The sequence below is a fragment of the Ostrea edulis genome, chromosome 6 (genome assembly GCF_947568905.1).
Source record: "Ostrea edulis chromosome 6, xbOstEdul1.1, whole genome shotgun sequence".
NCBI classification, from domain to species: Eukaryota; Metazoa; Mollusca; class Bivalvia; order Ostreida; family Ostreidae; genus Ostrea; species Ostrea edulis.
In genome coordinates, this window is record NC_079169.1 from 69,061,823 (window position 1) to 69,077,830 (window position 16,008).

The 16,008-nt window shown below is 34.0% G+C and overlaps 1 protein-coding gene across 1 annotated transcript in view; it reads right to left on the reverse strand.

Moving 5' to 3' along the window:
- The window catches only part of LOC125645953 (glutamate--cysteine ligase catalytic subunit-like), a 38,415-nt gene that overhangs the window by 7,917 nt on the left and 14,490 nt on the right, over positions 1–16,008 (reverse strand). Inside the window, exons 5-10 of the mRNA XM_048871980.2 lie at positions 13,646–13,759; positions 13,400–13,458; positions 9,443–9,675; positions 7,372–7,488; positions 5,521–5,659; positions 2,161–2,273 (exon numbers count right to left, since the gene is read on the reverse strand). Of these exons, the coding sequence (XP_048727937.1) occupies positions 2,161–2,273; positions 5,521–5,659; positions 7,372–7,488; positions 9,443–9,675; positions 13,400–13,458; positions 13,646–13,759 (775 nt within the window). The remainder of the gene's footprint in view (positions 1–2,160; positions 2,274–5,520; positions 5,660–7,371; positions 7,489–9,442; positions 9,676–13,399; positions 13,459–13,645; positions 13,760–16,008) is intronic.

The window sequence follows — 16,008 nt, forward strand, 5'->3', positions numbered from 1 at the left end:
AATGTTTATTGGGGTCTGTGAGAGGAAAACTACTCACTGAAATGTTTATTGGGGTCTGTGAGAGGAAAACTACTCACTAAAATATTTACTGAGTTCTGTGAGAGGAAAACTACTCACTAAAATGTTTATTGAGAGTTTGAAATAAGCAATATACAGCTTCACTAATATACAGACATGTACATTGCAGGGATTCACTCATCATGTCCACCAACAACTTTTTCTTGGACAACCCGATACTAATTACTAAATTTCAGTTGCTCAAATGACTTTTAAATTTTTTACAATTTAACTGATTTCTATTACAGAATATTCTAAATTTGAGACTAAAGTAAAATTATTGGGTAATTTCAGTACTTTTGATTTTAAGGGTCACAATCTGTTAACAATATGTTAACAATATATCATTGAATCGGTACCTGATACCATGTTCAGAATTAGTACATATTACTCATACCATGTTCAGAATTAGTACATATTACTCGTACTACTTTGAATCCAGTGGAGGCAATCTCAGGCAACCACTATATACATGTATAGGAACCATGTTTCTCTCGGACAATCTCAGGCAACCACTATATACATGTATAGGAACCATGTTTCTCTCGGACAATCTCAGGCAACCACTATATACATGTATAGGAACCATGTTTCTCTCGGACAACCTGATGTTCTTTACTTTGTTGCAAAATCGACAACGGAAAATTTTGGAGAAATTATGAACCCTGCATAGGCTTGTTCAACATTGTTTGTGTACTTAATTTCAAAAGTATTTTAATTTAGCACAATCAATGGAGCACTACATCAGTACTCAAGTGTTTATAATTTTATGACTAAATAGCCCTGGGATGATGGTGTATACAAAATACGTGACTTTTGAGATACGGATCCACTTTGACTTTTATCGTACGTTGAACGTAATACGCAAGTTCCGAGTTACCCAAAAGTTATTTCCCTTTGTCGAACTCTTTCGCATTTTATGACGTATGGTGGGTACACAATGTATACATTATATCGTAGACTGGCATTGTACATAACGATTACGTACGATTAATGTAATAAAAGCGTAACTTTTGTTTATATCAATCACTGGTATGCATATTCTGGCCATATCAAGCATAATTTGTTTGAATAAGATCATCAAATTGGCTATTGAATCATTATTCGTTTCCTCTTCTACATGAGTGACGCTTTTATCAAAGAAAAATGGCAATTAACAATATTTGTTTGAGCCATTTTGTTATTCAATACTCATAAACTCACTAAAGTTGCATTTTCCCTGAGATAGGATGGTCTCAGAAACTCTGGATATCATCTTTTAAGAAATAATACAACAATAGTAATTAGCAAATGTACCCACTGTCATCATATTTTACGTCATAATTTACGGAAGAGTTCGACAAAGGGAAATAACTCTTGGGGAACTCGGAACTTCCGTATTGTAGGGCATGTCACTTCCGAATTACAATAACAACTCAGTAAACAAGCATGGTCCATTTGTGTGTTCCCCAGGGAACCCAGAAGATTAAGTCAAGTCAAACAAGCATGGAATACTTCAATTGCTATCAAATTACTGTATTAAAATCCTATCTTTCAAAGAGAGAAATCACTACAACCATTTCATAGGAGTATGCATTTGATTAAATTATGTGAGTTGGCATGGGAAAAAAAATGTAAGGAATATCTTGAGGATATCAGTGAAACTTTTCCATCTAATTTACACCCAGGTACTAAGCACCAATAGTGACTTGGGTCGTCATTGTAGGACAGCGCATAGCTCTTTAGGAACCACCTGCTAGCGAAAACACCATTTGTCTCGATGTCAACTTTGCCCTACAATTGGTTACTATATTGTAACTGGCGTATAACCAGTCGTTCTGGCACATCCCAAATGTTCTGTATTGAATCTACAAATCATTGGGATGCTTTCAAATCAAATCAAAATACTGTACTATTGTGGTTCTTGAGAAGAAGATTTTAAGACTTTTTAAAAAAAAATATTCCTATGTAAAACTAAGAATTCATATTGTGGCCTTTCATCAGACATCTTGATTTGCATGTTTTCTTATTATGTTTGAAACAATGCAGATTATTCCAACAGCAGCGATAGTTTGCACCATTGAAGATGAATACAGTCAGAATGTAGCAGAAATATAGTCATGCCTCAAAGTGGTCTGTGTCACGTTCATCGTCTTGGTGGAGTTTCTCACTGAACAGCGAAATGGGATCACGAATAAACAAATGAGCTATGTGTTTGGAGAGTGGCTCATCCACATCTGTAAATAAGAATAGGGTGTTTAGGGCATATAAAACACACAAAAAGTAATTCAAATTTCGTTATAGAATAAATGTCTAGATTGTTGTTTAGGTGATTAAGCAGATATTACTCCATGTTTCCAATGTTTTTATGTCCCCCATATAAATACACACAAAGTAGACAGTTATTCTTTGTACAGAATGCTTGATCTCTTAAAATCATGCAAAAGAAAATTCTGGGATGTGCTTGAAATCAACTGCAAACAGGTGACAGAAAAACAATTCTCGTCAAAACTATTTTGCATTTTCTTATTACAATACTGCCAAAATATTTGTTTAAAATTCATAGTCAAAATCAAAATAAACAAGAGGCCCATGGGCCACATGGCTCACCTAAGTCACCTTGGCCCATATTTAAAGATTTTCCCTATATATTTGCATGTAAAACTTTGATCTCTATTGTGGCTCCAAGCTACTCCTGGGGGCCATGATTTTTACAAACTTAAATCTGCACTATGTCAGGAAGCTTTCATGTAATTGTATACTTTTCTGGCCCAGTGGTTCTTGTGCTAAAAAGTTGACAGACAGACAGACTATGGTCAAAAGGTGATCAGAAAAGCTCACTTGCGCTGAGCTAAAAACATTGTATCCCATATTCAAAGTGGAATCCTATGATGTGTATTGCTCCTCTTTGATTTTCCCAACATTTCTTGGAAATATTGAAACAGATCTGAGCTTTGATATAGATTAAGCAATTGAGTGTTATCAAAACATTGGAACATGTACAAGGACATGTGTTAAACAAACAATTTCAGCTATATATATTCAAGTGGTGGATGTTTAACAAGTTGAAAACTACCTATGGTGCAGACAATTTATACACATTGAGAATTTTAAATTCTTAAAAGATTGAACTGCTCTCCTTAGTACTTTTTTCCAATAAGTTATATAATATCAGACACAAATCTTCCCATAGTGAATAAAGAGTGTACAAATTTAAAGATAAATCGACGCGCTAGTCTCTCAGAAGATGTCCGACAAATTCCATGTTTATAGATCGACAAAGAAATGGAGGGTCATGCTGATGCCAATATACCCCCTCCCCTTTAAGCTTTGTTTAAGGAGGTAAAATAATATTTACTTGCATTTTTCATAGTTATCAGTACATCTATAATATACTTACTTGTATGAGAAACTTTACCTACCTATTGAATTTATACATGAACCTCATATCATACCATTATTAGTGGATTTGTTAAATTCAAAAACATATGAAATCTTCATCATGGCCATCTGGTGACAAAGTTTAAGTTCAAGCTCAGAGAGAGGACCTTATTAGATTACAAGATGTTACAACACAAGAATATCAGTAAAACTGATGGACGCTTCCTGAACACATCTAATTCATATGACTTGCGAAAAAGAAATGAAGTTTATTTTTCATATATAAGATATACATTGTATGTAGAGTGACCTTGACCATTAAAAAATGACCTTGAGTGACCTTTGTCTGAGACCCATTAGCCTATTACTTATTTGTGTCATATATGATCAATACCTGTTCAAAAACTGTTGAAATAATGAACTTTTTCCTTATATAAGGTATAATTTTCTGAGTGACCAAGACCTTCCCAAAATGACCTTAAAAGACATTGGTCCAAAAGATCAATAAATGTTGAAATATTGTTGAAATGAAGGTTGTTTTTCATATATAACACACATGTTCTGAGTGACCAAGACTTTTCCAAAATGACCTTGGTCCAAATGTCGCTATCCCAAGGAATATTTGTTATTAATTATGATCAATTTCTGATGAGAGGTTTAGGAGATATGAGCTTGGATGGACAGACGAATGTCACAACGAGCAGGAGAACATGACAGTGACTATATGCATCCCCCCCCCCTCCAAAAAAATTGGGGGAGTATAAAATTGGGTCAAGTCAGGAATATTCTACAGATACAATGTATTACACTGTATTTTTTATTATATCAAGAATTTTATTACACGTAATGTAATCCATACACATGTAATGAAATAAATGTACTCAAAGTGCAAGTCAATAGAATGGTTCTACATCAAGAGAGATAACTCTTATTGTCACAAGAAATATTGTTGAGAGGAAGAAACCCTTGAGGGCATGTCAAAACATAAGCTCATGCATTAAACTATTAATCATGACTTAGCACTTCTGCTGTCTATGATAATACACAAGTTAAGCATGAATTTTTACACTTCTTAAAATAGTGGTCTAGCTTCAGCTCCAGAGACAGCACAGTGAAAATTGCTTAATCTGACACCTGTGTATACAGTGAAAATTGCTTAATCTGACACCTGTGTACACAGTGAAAACTGCTTAATCTGACACCTGTGTATACAGTGAAAATTGCTTAATCTGACACCTGTGTACACAGTGAAAATTGCTTAATCTGACACCTGTGTATACAGTGAAAATTGCTTAATCTGACACCTGTGTACACAGTGAAAATTGCTTAATCTGACACCTGTGTACACAGTGAAAATTTCTTAATCTGACACCTGTGTATACAGTGAAAACTGCTTAATCTGACACCTATGTATACAGTGAAAACTACTTAATCTGACACCTGTGTATACAGTGAAAACTGCTTAATCTGACACCTGTGTATACAGTGAAAACTGCTTAATCTGACACCTGTGTATACAGTGAAAACTGCTTAATCTGACACCTGTGTATACAGTGAAAACTGCTTAATCTTACACCTGTGTATACAGTGAAAATTGCTTAATCTGACACCTGTGTATACAGTGAAAACTGCTTAATCTGACACCTGTGTATACAGTGAAAATTGCTTAATCTGACACCTGTGTACACAGTGAAAATTGCTTAATCTGACACCTGTGTATACAGTGAAAACTACTTAATCTGACACCTGTGTATACAGTGAAAACTACTTAATCTGACACCTGTGTATACAGTGAAAACTACTTAATCTGACACCTGTGTATACAGTGAAAACTGCTTAATCTGACACCTGTGTATACAGTGAAAACTGCTTAATCTGACACCTGTGTATACAATGAAAACTGCTTAATCTGACACCTGTGCAATCCGTTACACTGGGTATTCTGACCATTATTTTCATTATCAATTTCATTGCTTTTAACAGTCTATTCCAACACACTGTGTATTCCGAAAACAAATTTGTCTCCCGGTGCAAGTTTCACTCTATATAATGTGTAATACAATCCAGCTAAACAAAGCACCCACACAAACAACGAGTCCTTACTTGCTTCGATGAGTTCCTTGTATATATCGTGGTCGTATACGAGGTCAATGTCGTTATTACATCGGTAACATGGCGACAGATAACTGTCTATAGAGTCATAGCGGGATTTGTTGATCACAAACTTGTTTTCTTTCAAAGGCTGAAAGTCAAGCATGAAAATCATTAAAAACTTATATATTTGAATAAGTTTAATATTCACAATTGGCACAAAGTAAAACTGAACCACTATGTAAAAATTCTATACATTATCACATGAACGATGTCGTAAACCATGCTGAGAGAACAAGATTAGTATCCTTTTTAGTGACAATTCCTTCGTTTTAGTTACAACTTTTCTTTTATTAAATTAGAAGATAATATTCTCTATAGATGTATATGATCCCTCTAACCAACACTTTCTACACTAACACTTCTAAATCTTAGCTACAATACAAACAAATAATCATGAATTCATTGCACCATGAATGGAAGCCTTGTATACAATCTGCAAACTAATAACATACTCTAAAATCATTTATTTTTGTTGGGGGTGGGTGGGGTGGGGTGGGGTTGATTTTCATGGGGATTTTTTTGGGTGTATGTATAAACCCATCAACTCGAATCCTTCATAAACAAAAGGAACTGAACAACTCTTCTACCATCACATCAAATCCCGAAGATTTCTTCTTAGATCATGAAATTTTACCTTCATGAAAATCAATAATTTTACAGCACAGCAATAAAAATCTGAAGCTGCATACAGAACTTTACAATAAATATCTCAAATAATTCAACAGTAGCCTGTATGTAGTATAAGTAGTGACAATGAAAGATATCCACTCATTGTGAGATAATGATAAATACTCACTCATTGTGAGATAATGATAGATACTCAATCATTATGAGATAATGATATATACTCACTCATTCTGAGATAATGATAGATACCCACTCATTGTGAGATAATGATACTCACTCATTGTGAGATAATGATAAATACTCACTCATCGTGAGATAATGATAGATCCTCACTCATCATAAGATAATGATAAATACTCACTCATTGTGAGATAATGATAAATACTCACTCATTGTTAGATAATGATAAATACTCACTCATTGTGAGATAATGATAGATACTCACTCATTGTGAGATAATGATAGATACTCACTCATTGTGAGATAATGATAAATACTCACTCATTGTGAGATAATGATAAATACTCACTCATTGTGAGATAATGATAGATACTCACTTATTGTGAGATAATGATAGATACTCACTCTTTGTGAGATAATGATAGATACTCACTCATTGTGAGATAATGATAGATACTCACTCATTGTGAGATAATGATAAATACTCACTCATTGTGAGATAATGATAGATACTCACTCATTGTGAGATAATGATAGATACTCACTCATTGTGAGATAATGATAAATACTCACTCATTGTGAGATAATGATAGATACTCACTCATTGTGAGATAATTATAAATACTGACTCATTGTGAGATAATGATAGATACTCACTCATTGTGAGATAATGATAAATACTCACTCATTGTGAGATAATGATAGATACTCACTCATTGTGAGATAATGATAAATACTGACTCATTGTGAGATAATGATAAATACTCACTCATTGTGAGATAATGATAAATACTTACTCATTGTGAGATAATGATAGATACTCACTCATTGTGAGATAATTATAGATACTGACTCATTGTGAGATAATGATAGATAATCACTGATTGTGAGATAATGATAGATACTCACTCATTGTGAGATAATGATATATACTCACTCATTGTGAGATAATGATAAATACTGACTCATTGTGAGATAATGATATATACTCACTTTTTCACCCCTTTCCTCATCCGTCCTGTCATCCACTGATTGTGATATGACTGTCCACCTCGCATCAATGTCAGCTAAATAACCACGATAAATGGGACCTGCTGCACTGAGGGCCAGCTGTCAAACAAATAACTCACATCTTCAAAATCAGGACTTGACTTTTCAGTCACAGAACAAGAGTATCGGAAACACTATAACATACACCTGTTGAACCTGTAAACACATTATGCACTCTGAATTGATATCATACACATTCCAAATAGTTACAAAAGCCTTAAAGAAGGTCAAGGTACACCAATCTATCTGACATGTGAACTAATTATGTATTCCTCTGAGAGAGAGGTTGTGACAAAATGTCAGTGCAATATCTGTATCCATGATGGAAAAAGTCCAGAAAACTATTTGAACTACTTTTAGTCCTAAAGTAGGTCACACTGCACCAATCATGTTGAAATGTAAAATGATTATGTATTTCTCTGAGAGGGAGGTTGTGACAAAAATTTCAGGGCAATACCTGTGTTCATAATGAAAAAAATCTGGAAAACTGTTTGACCTACTTTTACCCCTAAAGTAGGTAATGGTGCACCAATCCAGATGAAACAAACAAACTTATAATTCCTCCGAGAGGAAGCTTGTGACTAAATTTCAGGGCAATATCTGTATCCGTAACAAAAACAAAGTTCTTCTACTAAGTGATACTAACACTTTGACCTTGAGAAACAAGATGCATCCTCCGTTTGGCATAAGCTGTATGTGTACCAAATTTGAAGGTCCTAGCCCCAATGGTTTGGTCTGTATCCTGCCTACAAGGTTTTCCTACTAAGTGATACTATGGCTTTGACCTTTGATATTGAAGAACAAAAAGCATCCATTACTTGGCATGAGGAGTATGTGTACAAAGTTTGACAGTCCTAGCCCCAATAATTTGGTCTGTATTCTGCCTAAAAGGTTTTCTATCAACTGATACTACGACCTTGACCTTGAAAAACAATAGGTATCTTCTTCTCATCATGGTGATCAAATGTACCAAGCTGTAAGATCCTGGATGTTACAGTTCATTTTGCAAACAAGGTCCCAACTGGCAGACGGACGATGCCATACCAATATACTGATTTATACGTACCAAAAAAACCCCTTCTAATCTGACAACCATAAGAAAAATTTGCCGATCATTTTGTCGTACTGATACATCTCCTTATAATTTAATTCTTATTGCATCCTTGTCTCTGATTGGTCAAATTCCTCAGGTGACCTAAAAAATCCCAGTGTAATCTGACAACCATAAGAATTTTTTTAAAAAGGAAATCAGAAGGGCCTGGTTACATAACAGTACTGGATTTGTTTCTTTTGACAATAAAATACAAAACAAAATTAAATTGCATGCACAAAATTTCTGGCTATTTATGAATAATGAGAAGTGAACAAAATAGAAGTATGAAATATCATGGACTAATTTTGCATCATGGACGTGTATTACCGTTCATAGGATGATTTTGGTGTCAGGAATATTTAGATAATTTTTCTAAAAAGAAAACAAGATTGAAATGGTAGTGCTTGATCATGGGCTAGTGAAGGTTATGTGAAATGGTGGTGCATATGCTTTCTTTTTTCTCATTCTATGTAATTATGATTCATAAGTTAGAACAAAACTTTTGGCACTTATAACTTGGTAAGAATTTGCCACCTGCAAAAAAAGACAAACATTTTCAAGCTCCAACTCAACAAAAAAGTATAATAGTCTCCTGGACCCAATTGCACGAAGGTTAGTTAACTTTAACTGACTGTTAACTTGCCATTAACTTAAACAATCATATAGTGTTAACTTGAAGTTAACTGTCAGTTAAAGTTAACTAACCTTCATGCAATTGGGTCCTGGACTATCATTTAACAGAATACCTTGTGGCCTAACCTGTACACATACACATTAGACAATTACCCTGGTTGAAGATCATTGCCTCCTCCAGGGCAATCCATGATGTTGGCCCTCCAGGAGAGGAGATGTCTCCCACAGAAATGAGGAGAGCCTGTAAACAAAGCAGCAAGGTGTTTGATAGGGGGAGATAACTCTTACCATGATGGGACACAAGGGTGTCAATTCGTCGTAAAGTTTCCTGGCTTCGGTGATGTTACAGGCCTGGAAGGTGACTTGGAGACAGCTACACCCCATACCAAACCCCATACAGTCCATGTAGATGTGATCAGGCATGGCACCCATCACGGACTCATGGTCCGGGTCAGACTTGGCCCCGTTCAGGGCTGGGAAATCATCCAGGTAAGGTGTCTTGGTATTCTTGTCCTTGTAAACTGTACATAGGGAACACCCATTTATGCATTCGGGAATGAGTAGCAACTTGAGATGGAGGAAACATTTTTCACAGAATCACAACTGTGTGAAAGTGATAGGATACTATGATAGTCTTTTGTCATATCACAATTTAAGTAATAAACAAGCCTTCTGAGAGTATTGCATGACAATACATAGTCCCTTACCAGTTGCACAAATTACTGTACCACAATATTCATAGTTCATTATGTAGGTTATGGTAAAAGGAAAAATTGGGGAACCAGGATAGGAATGGTTGGAAATCAACTACTATTCGAGTAGAGACTAGATCAGTAATAAATAAAGGTAGGTAGCTCCTTAGCTTTCAAGCACAACAGTGCATGATGACTTAGTAATGTAGGTACTTGTTCGATACTGATTCCATTGGTCCAAACATATTCTACATTTCTTACTTAAACCTATTTAGTTGAACTTTTTTTTAATGTCAACTCAAATTTTGAAAGGGTTTGGAAAGAACTACATTTTGTGGTGGAAGGATTTTTTGAATTTTTTTTTTTAAATCTCGACAATTTTACTGTTTGTTTTATCCAATATATCGTCAATATTTATACGCCTAGACACGTATTTCAGTTTGTAATTAATAAGTAGTAGAGATGTTGGAACTATTCAAATGTTGTCAATTCATTTATTTGGCTGATAAATTTGATTAAGAACACTGATTCTTAAAAACTTCTATCAATTTACCCAAAATTTTGAACGAAAATTTAGTATTTTGGCCAATAATCAAAAAATTTGATCTGTAACCCCCATTTTCTAAAGTTCCATTTTCAATTTTAAGACATGATTTTGCAACTTATGTGGCAGTGCAATTTCAAAAACTGACAATATTCCCAATATGTTCTTTTTAAAAACTCTCAAATTCTAAATCATCAATTTTTCCATATATCAAATGCAGAAAGGTTAATTTCTATAACTAATTTACAAGCATTAAACTTTTTGACAAGAGACACATGAATGTATTTATTGGATGTAATGATAGATTTGTGTTGCTAAGTTGTATTTATTGGATGTAATGATAGATTTGTGTTGCTATGTTGTATTTATTGGATGCAATGATAGATTTGTGTTGCTATGTTGTATTTATTGTATGTAATGATAGATTTGTGTTGCTATGTTGTATTTATTGGATGTAATGATTGATTTGCATCGCTATGTTGTATTCACTGAATGTAATGATAGATTTGTGTTGCTAAGTTGTATTTATTGGATGTAATGATTGATTTGTGTTGCTAAGTTGTATTTATTGGATGTAATGATAGATTTGTGTTGCTATGTTGTATTTATTGTATGTAATGATTGATTTGTGTTGCTAAGTTGTATTTATTGGATGTAATGATAGATTTGTGTTGCTATGTTGTATTTATTGTATGTAATGATAGATTTGTGTTGCTAAGTTGTATTTATTGGATGTAATGATAGATTTGTGTTGCTAAGTTGTATTTATTGTATGTAATGATAGATTTGTGTTGCTATGTTGTATTTATTGAATGTAATGATTGATTTGCATTGCTATGTTGTATTTATTGGATGTAATGATAGATTTGTGTTGCTAAGTTGTATTTATTGAATGTAATGATTGATTTTAGTTGCTAAATTTTGTTGAAACCAACAAAGCAAGGTTATGTGAATATATCATAAGTAAAATGGAGATTGTTTTTATGAAAAACAAATGTCTCCCCAGCTCCCCAAATTGGAAGTGCTCCAAATGAAACATCTTCCCCTTTATGTACTGCATGGTATGGAGGAGAAAACACAAGAAGGAACATAGACATTATGAACTCTGATAACCCATGTAGGAGAAATGTGCACAAACTATCTTACACTCTCCACCCCTCAGATCCACTATAACTTTAAGTACAACAATTGAATCCTCCTGTCCCTGCAAAATGCACATCTGCAAATGGCACTGAAGTATAGTACAAAATTTCAAGTCTATCAGATAAGCCATATAGGAGAAGAAGTGTTCACAAGCCATTTTAACATCCTCCAACCCTCTTAGATCCACTGTAACTTTTAGGAATATAATTGCATCTTCCTGTCCCAACAATATGCACATCTACAAATGGCAATGAAGCATTGTACACAGTTTCAAGTCTATCTTATAAGCCATATAGGAGGAGATGTGTTCACAAGCTATTTTACATTCTCCATCCCTCTTAGATCCACTATAACTTTTAGGAAAACAAGCATTCTGAGAGTATTGCATGACAATACATAGTCCCCTACCAGTTGCAAAATTTATTGTACCACAACAATATTCAAAGTTCATTATGTAGGTTATGGTAAAAGGGAAAATTGGAAACCAGGATAGGAATGGTTGGAAATCAACTACTATTCGAGTAGAGACTAGACCAAGAAAAAAGACAAATTTATAATTAGGTTTAGGTCTTTAACCAAGTTAATAAACTGTGATATGTAGATGATCATGAATAATTTAGCTATATTGTTGTATTACTATGCTAGAAGTTTTAATGATTGTAGTATTCTTAATTCTTATCTACAGAGATAAGAAACTTGGATGTAAACTAACAATTCATGCTATTTTTCTACGTCCAAGGGCCATAACTTAATAGAAAATCAATGGAACAAGATGAAATTCGAACTTGATCTGTAACTTGTTATGACAAAGCAATGTACCATATATCAAATGAATATCTGCAAGCACAACCAAAAAAAGTCGGGAAAACTGATAATTCATGCTATTTTTCTAAGTCCAAGGGCCATAACTAAGTGAAAAATCAACGGACTGAGACGAAATTCGAACTTGATCTGTAACTTGTTATAGCAAAGCGACATACCAAATATAAAATAAATATCTGCAAGAACAGAGAAAAAAAGTGCGGAAAACTGGACTGACGGGCGGAGCACAAATTTAAAGTCCCCTCGACTTTGTCGGTAGGGGACTAATAATTGGATCCTCTTGTCCCAAAAATAAGCACATTTACAAATGGCAATGAAGGAATGTACAAAGTTTCAAATCTATCCAATAACCCATATAGTAGGAGAAGTGTTCACAAGCTATTTTACTTCCTCCACCCCTCTTAGATCCATTATAACTTTTAGGAAAATATTTAGATCCTCCTGTTCCACCAATATGCACATCTACAAATGGCAATGAAGCATTGTACAAAGTTTCAAGTCTATCTGATAAGCCATATAGGAGGAGAAGCGTTCACAAGATTTTGTGATAGACAGACAGATGGACGGATAGAAAGTACAAAAACAATATGTCCCCCCCCCCCCCCCCCCCCTGAAAGAGGGGAGACATAATTTTAAGTGCATAAAGGTCAAGTTGAACACATTCTAGCTCAATAACAAGCATTATGACAGAGTTGTTCTTTTTAATCTGATAATTCCCCTTCAATGTAGAAATAAAAAATACATTTCTAAATTTTTTTTACTAACTACATACTTGGGTGTGAACCTCTTTAACTATATTTAAAAACTGCTTCTTAACCTCTTGAATTAAAAAGTATAAAGTTTCTTGGGTACAGTAGCTTAGAAGTTGAATGCATGATCCCTAGAGTTAAATATTTACTTGACAACTTAATAAGACATTAAATGAAATGATTAATACATACTTAGGTCCAATCCAGCATTTAACTTTCCAATCAACTGACCAGTCACACACTTTAATTGATGTAAAATCAAGAAACAAAAACAAGAGATGAAACCAAGGCTTACCTGGAATGTTGACTGCTACTTTTTTGTTTCTTCTCTGCCTTATATTCCTAGTTAATGTTCTGAAGAGACAAGAGAACAATCACATTGTAAAAAGAATCTTCAAATCATAATTTTCTTTATTTTTTTTAATTTAAGATAGAGCACATACATTTACTGTGTAAAACAATTTCAGAATGAACTGAAAGCTCTTTTACAGATCAAGTATAGATTAAAATTGTATTGTTCAAAATTTGTGTACATGCTCACTTAAATCGTGGATGTCCTGGAAAAATTGTTTCATCGGGATAGAAGAGTGACATTGATGCTCCACCGGTAGGCGTGGGTGTATGTTCCGGTTCAGTGAATCCAGGACACCCCGTTCTACAACCACAGAAAACAAAACAAGGCAACTTTAAACGCTAAAAATTTTAGTGTTTGTACAACTATGAACTTAAATTCAGAAAGGGAAAAAATCTACTCAAAGACAAAAAACAAACATTCTGAAACGTAGAGACAACAAATCCTTCCCAAGATAATGAAAAGTACCACTCCTTGCAATTTCATGATCAAGTCCAAAATTTTCTTTCATCCATTGATAATCACCAGAATTCAATATACAGCAGTACATCATTCTTTCATGTTATTTCTGGCAAACACATGTTTCAAAAGAAAAACCAGATGTGTTAGTAAAATACTATGACCCCAATTACAACAAAGAAACAAGTGAAAAGTCTTGTAATAAATAAGGAATCTATATACAAAATAGTTCAGGAAACACTACCTAGATTAACTTTTCTTAAAAGTAAGCTGAACTCCAAGGTCAAGGTCACAAGGTCAAAATTTTGGCACCAAAAGAATGAACAAATGAAAAGTCATTCAAAAGTTGTGAGCAATATTAAAGTTTTGAAATTTGGCTTAAACTCCAAGGTCAAGGTCACACGGTGAAAGACCATGGTATCACAGGAAAGATCTTGTCATAAGAAATTTACATACAAAATATGAAAGCCCTACCTTAAATAGTTCAAGAGATATTGCTTAGCTTAACTGTTCTTGAAGTTGGTCAGACTCAAAGGTCAAGAGTACTAGGTAAAAAAAACTTTGGTACCAAATGAATGTTGTTGTCACCAGGAATGTACATGTGAAATATGAGAGCCTTATCACTCACCATTCAAAAGTTATGAACAAGGTTGTAGTTTTACTTAAAATTTTGAAATTTGGTCCAAACGTCAAGGTCACTGAATCAAAGATCAAGGTATCACATACAAAATATGATAGTATTGCTTTAACTGGTTCATGAGATATTGCCAAGGTTATTTTTTCTTAAAAGTAGATCATACTTCAAGGTCATTGCCACAAGAACTTTGGTAAGAAGAGAAAGATGTTGTCACATGGGATGCACATATCAACAAGATATGGTCATAATCTGCTGAATATAAAATCTCCCAAACAAAGCACTGGCTGTTTAAAAGTGGGATTTTTGTGAGTGCTATTGTTCTCTTCCACATTGATAACTCTCTAGCACAAAATTCACTCTAACAAGAGACAATGAAACAAAAGTGTAGAACATGGCTGTCAATTGTTGAAGAACAAAATATTTATTTACATTTTTTATCTTTATAAAAGTCACTTGACCTTGATACTAGTTTGTAGGTTACAACATCCCTTAATCAAAAAATGAAGATTCCACGTTTCTATTGGTCCCAGTTCTAAAGTAATACAAATACATGAAAAAGGTCAAAAGGTTAAGGTCACTAGAGATACTAGTTTGTAATTCACAACATCCTTTTATCATTTCTGAAGATTTTATGTCTCTATTGGTCCCGGTTCTACAATAATACAAATCTATATGATCATGGTTAAAGTTCAAGGTCACAGGAGTCATTTGACCTTGATACAAATTTGTATCCTCTTATCATTTCTGAAAATCCCATGTCTCTATCAATGTCAGTTCTACAGCTATAACAGTTTTTATGCTCAAGGTCAGGTGATTTATGAAACCTCTAGTTGGTTTCATGAACTTGTGCAATACTTGCAAGATTTCTCAGCTGGTTTACTGATGTGATATTTTTTACACAGTAGGTACAGAAAGCATGAATTTTACACAACAGATCAACTTATGTAAATAATGGCATTTTACATGATAAATCAACTTACAGAAAGCATGACATTTTACAGGACAAATCAACTTACACATCAATGCAAACCATGCCTATTGTCTCCATTCACACTACATCATGGCTGTGGTCATATGATTAAGAAAACACTCAACTTTATGAATACATATGTATTTATGTTCATATATCAACCCATCAGGGAGCTCCCATAATTTTTGGATGAAAAAAAAATATCACTTGGTGATCATTGCCTGGCTTGTAGCAGAATAATCTGAGGATTGCTAATTGGAAAAACTGACAGAATAGCCAATCAAAATAAGTTTATTGATATCGAATTTTCAAGCATAGCTTCTGTTGTTGAGGCAGATTTCATTTAATATGTAGCTATACACATGTATATCTGAGTTGCTTCTAAAAGAGTGATTTGTAAACTTTTTGTCTGTTACTATTTGTAAACAAGTGCTTCATGTTTCAACTGTGGGTGCAGCCATTAAATTATCGAAATCTGTTATCGTG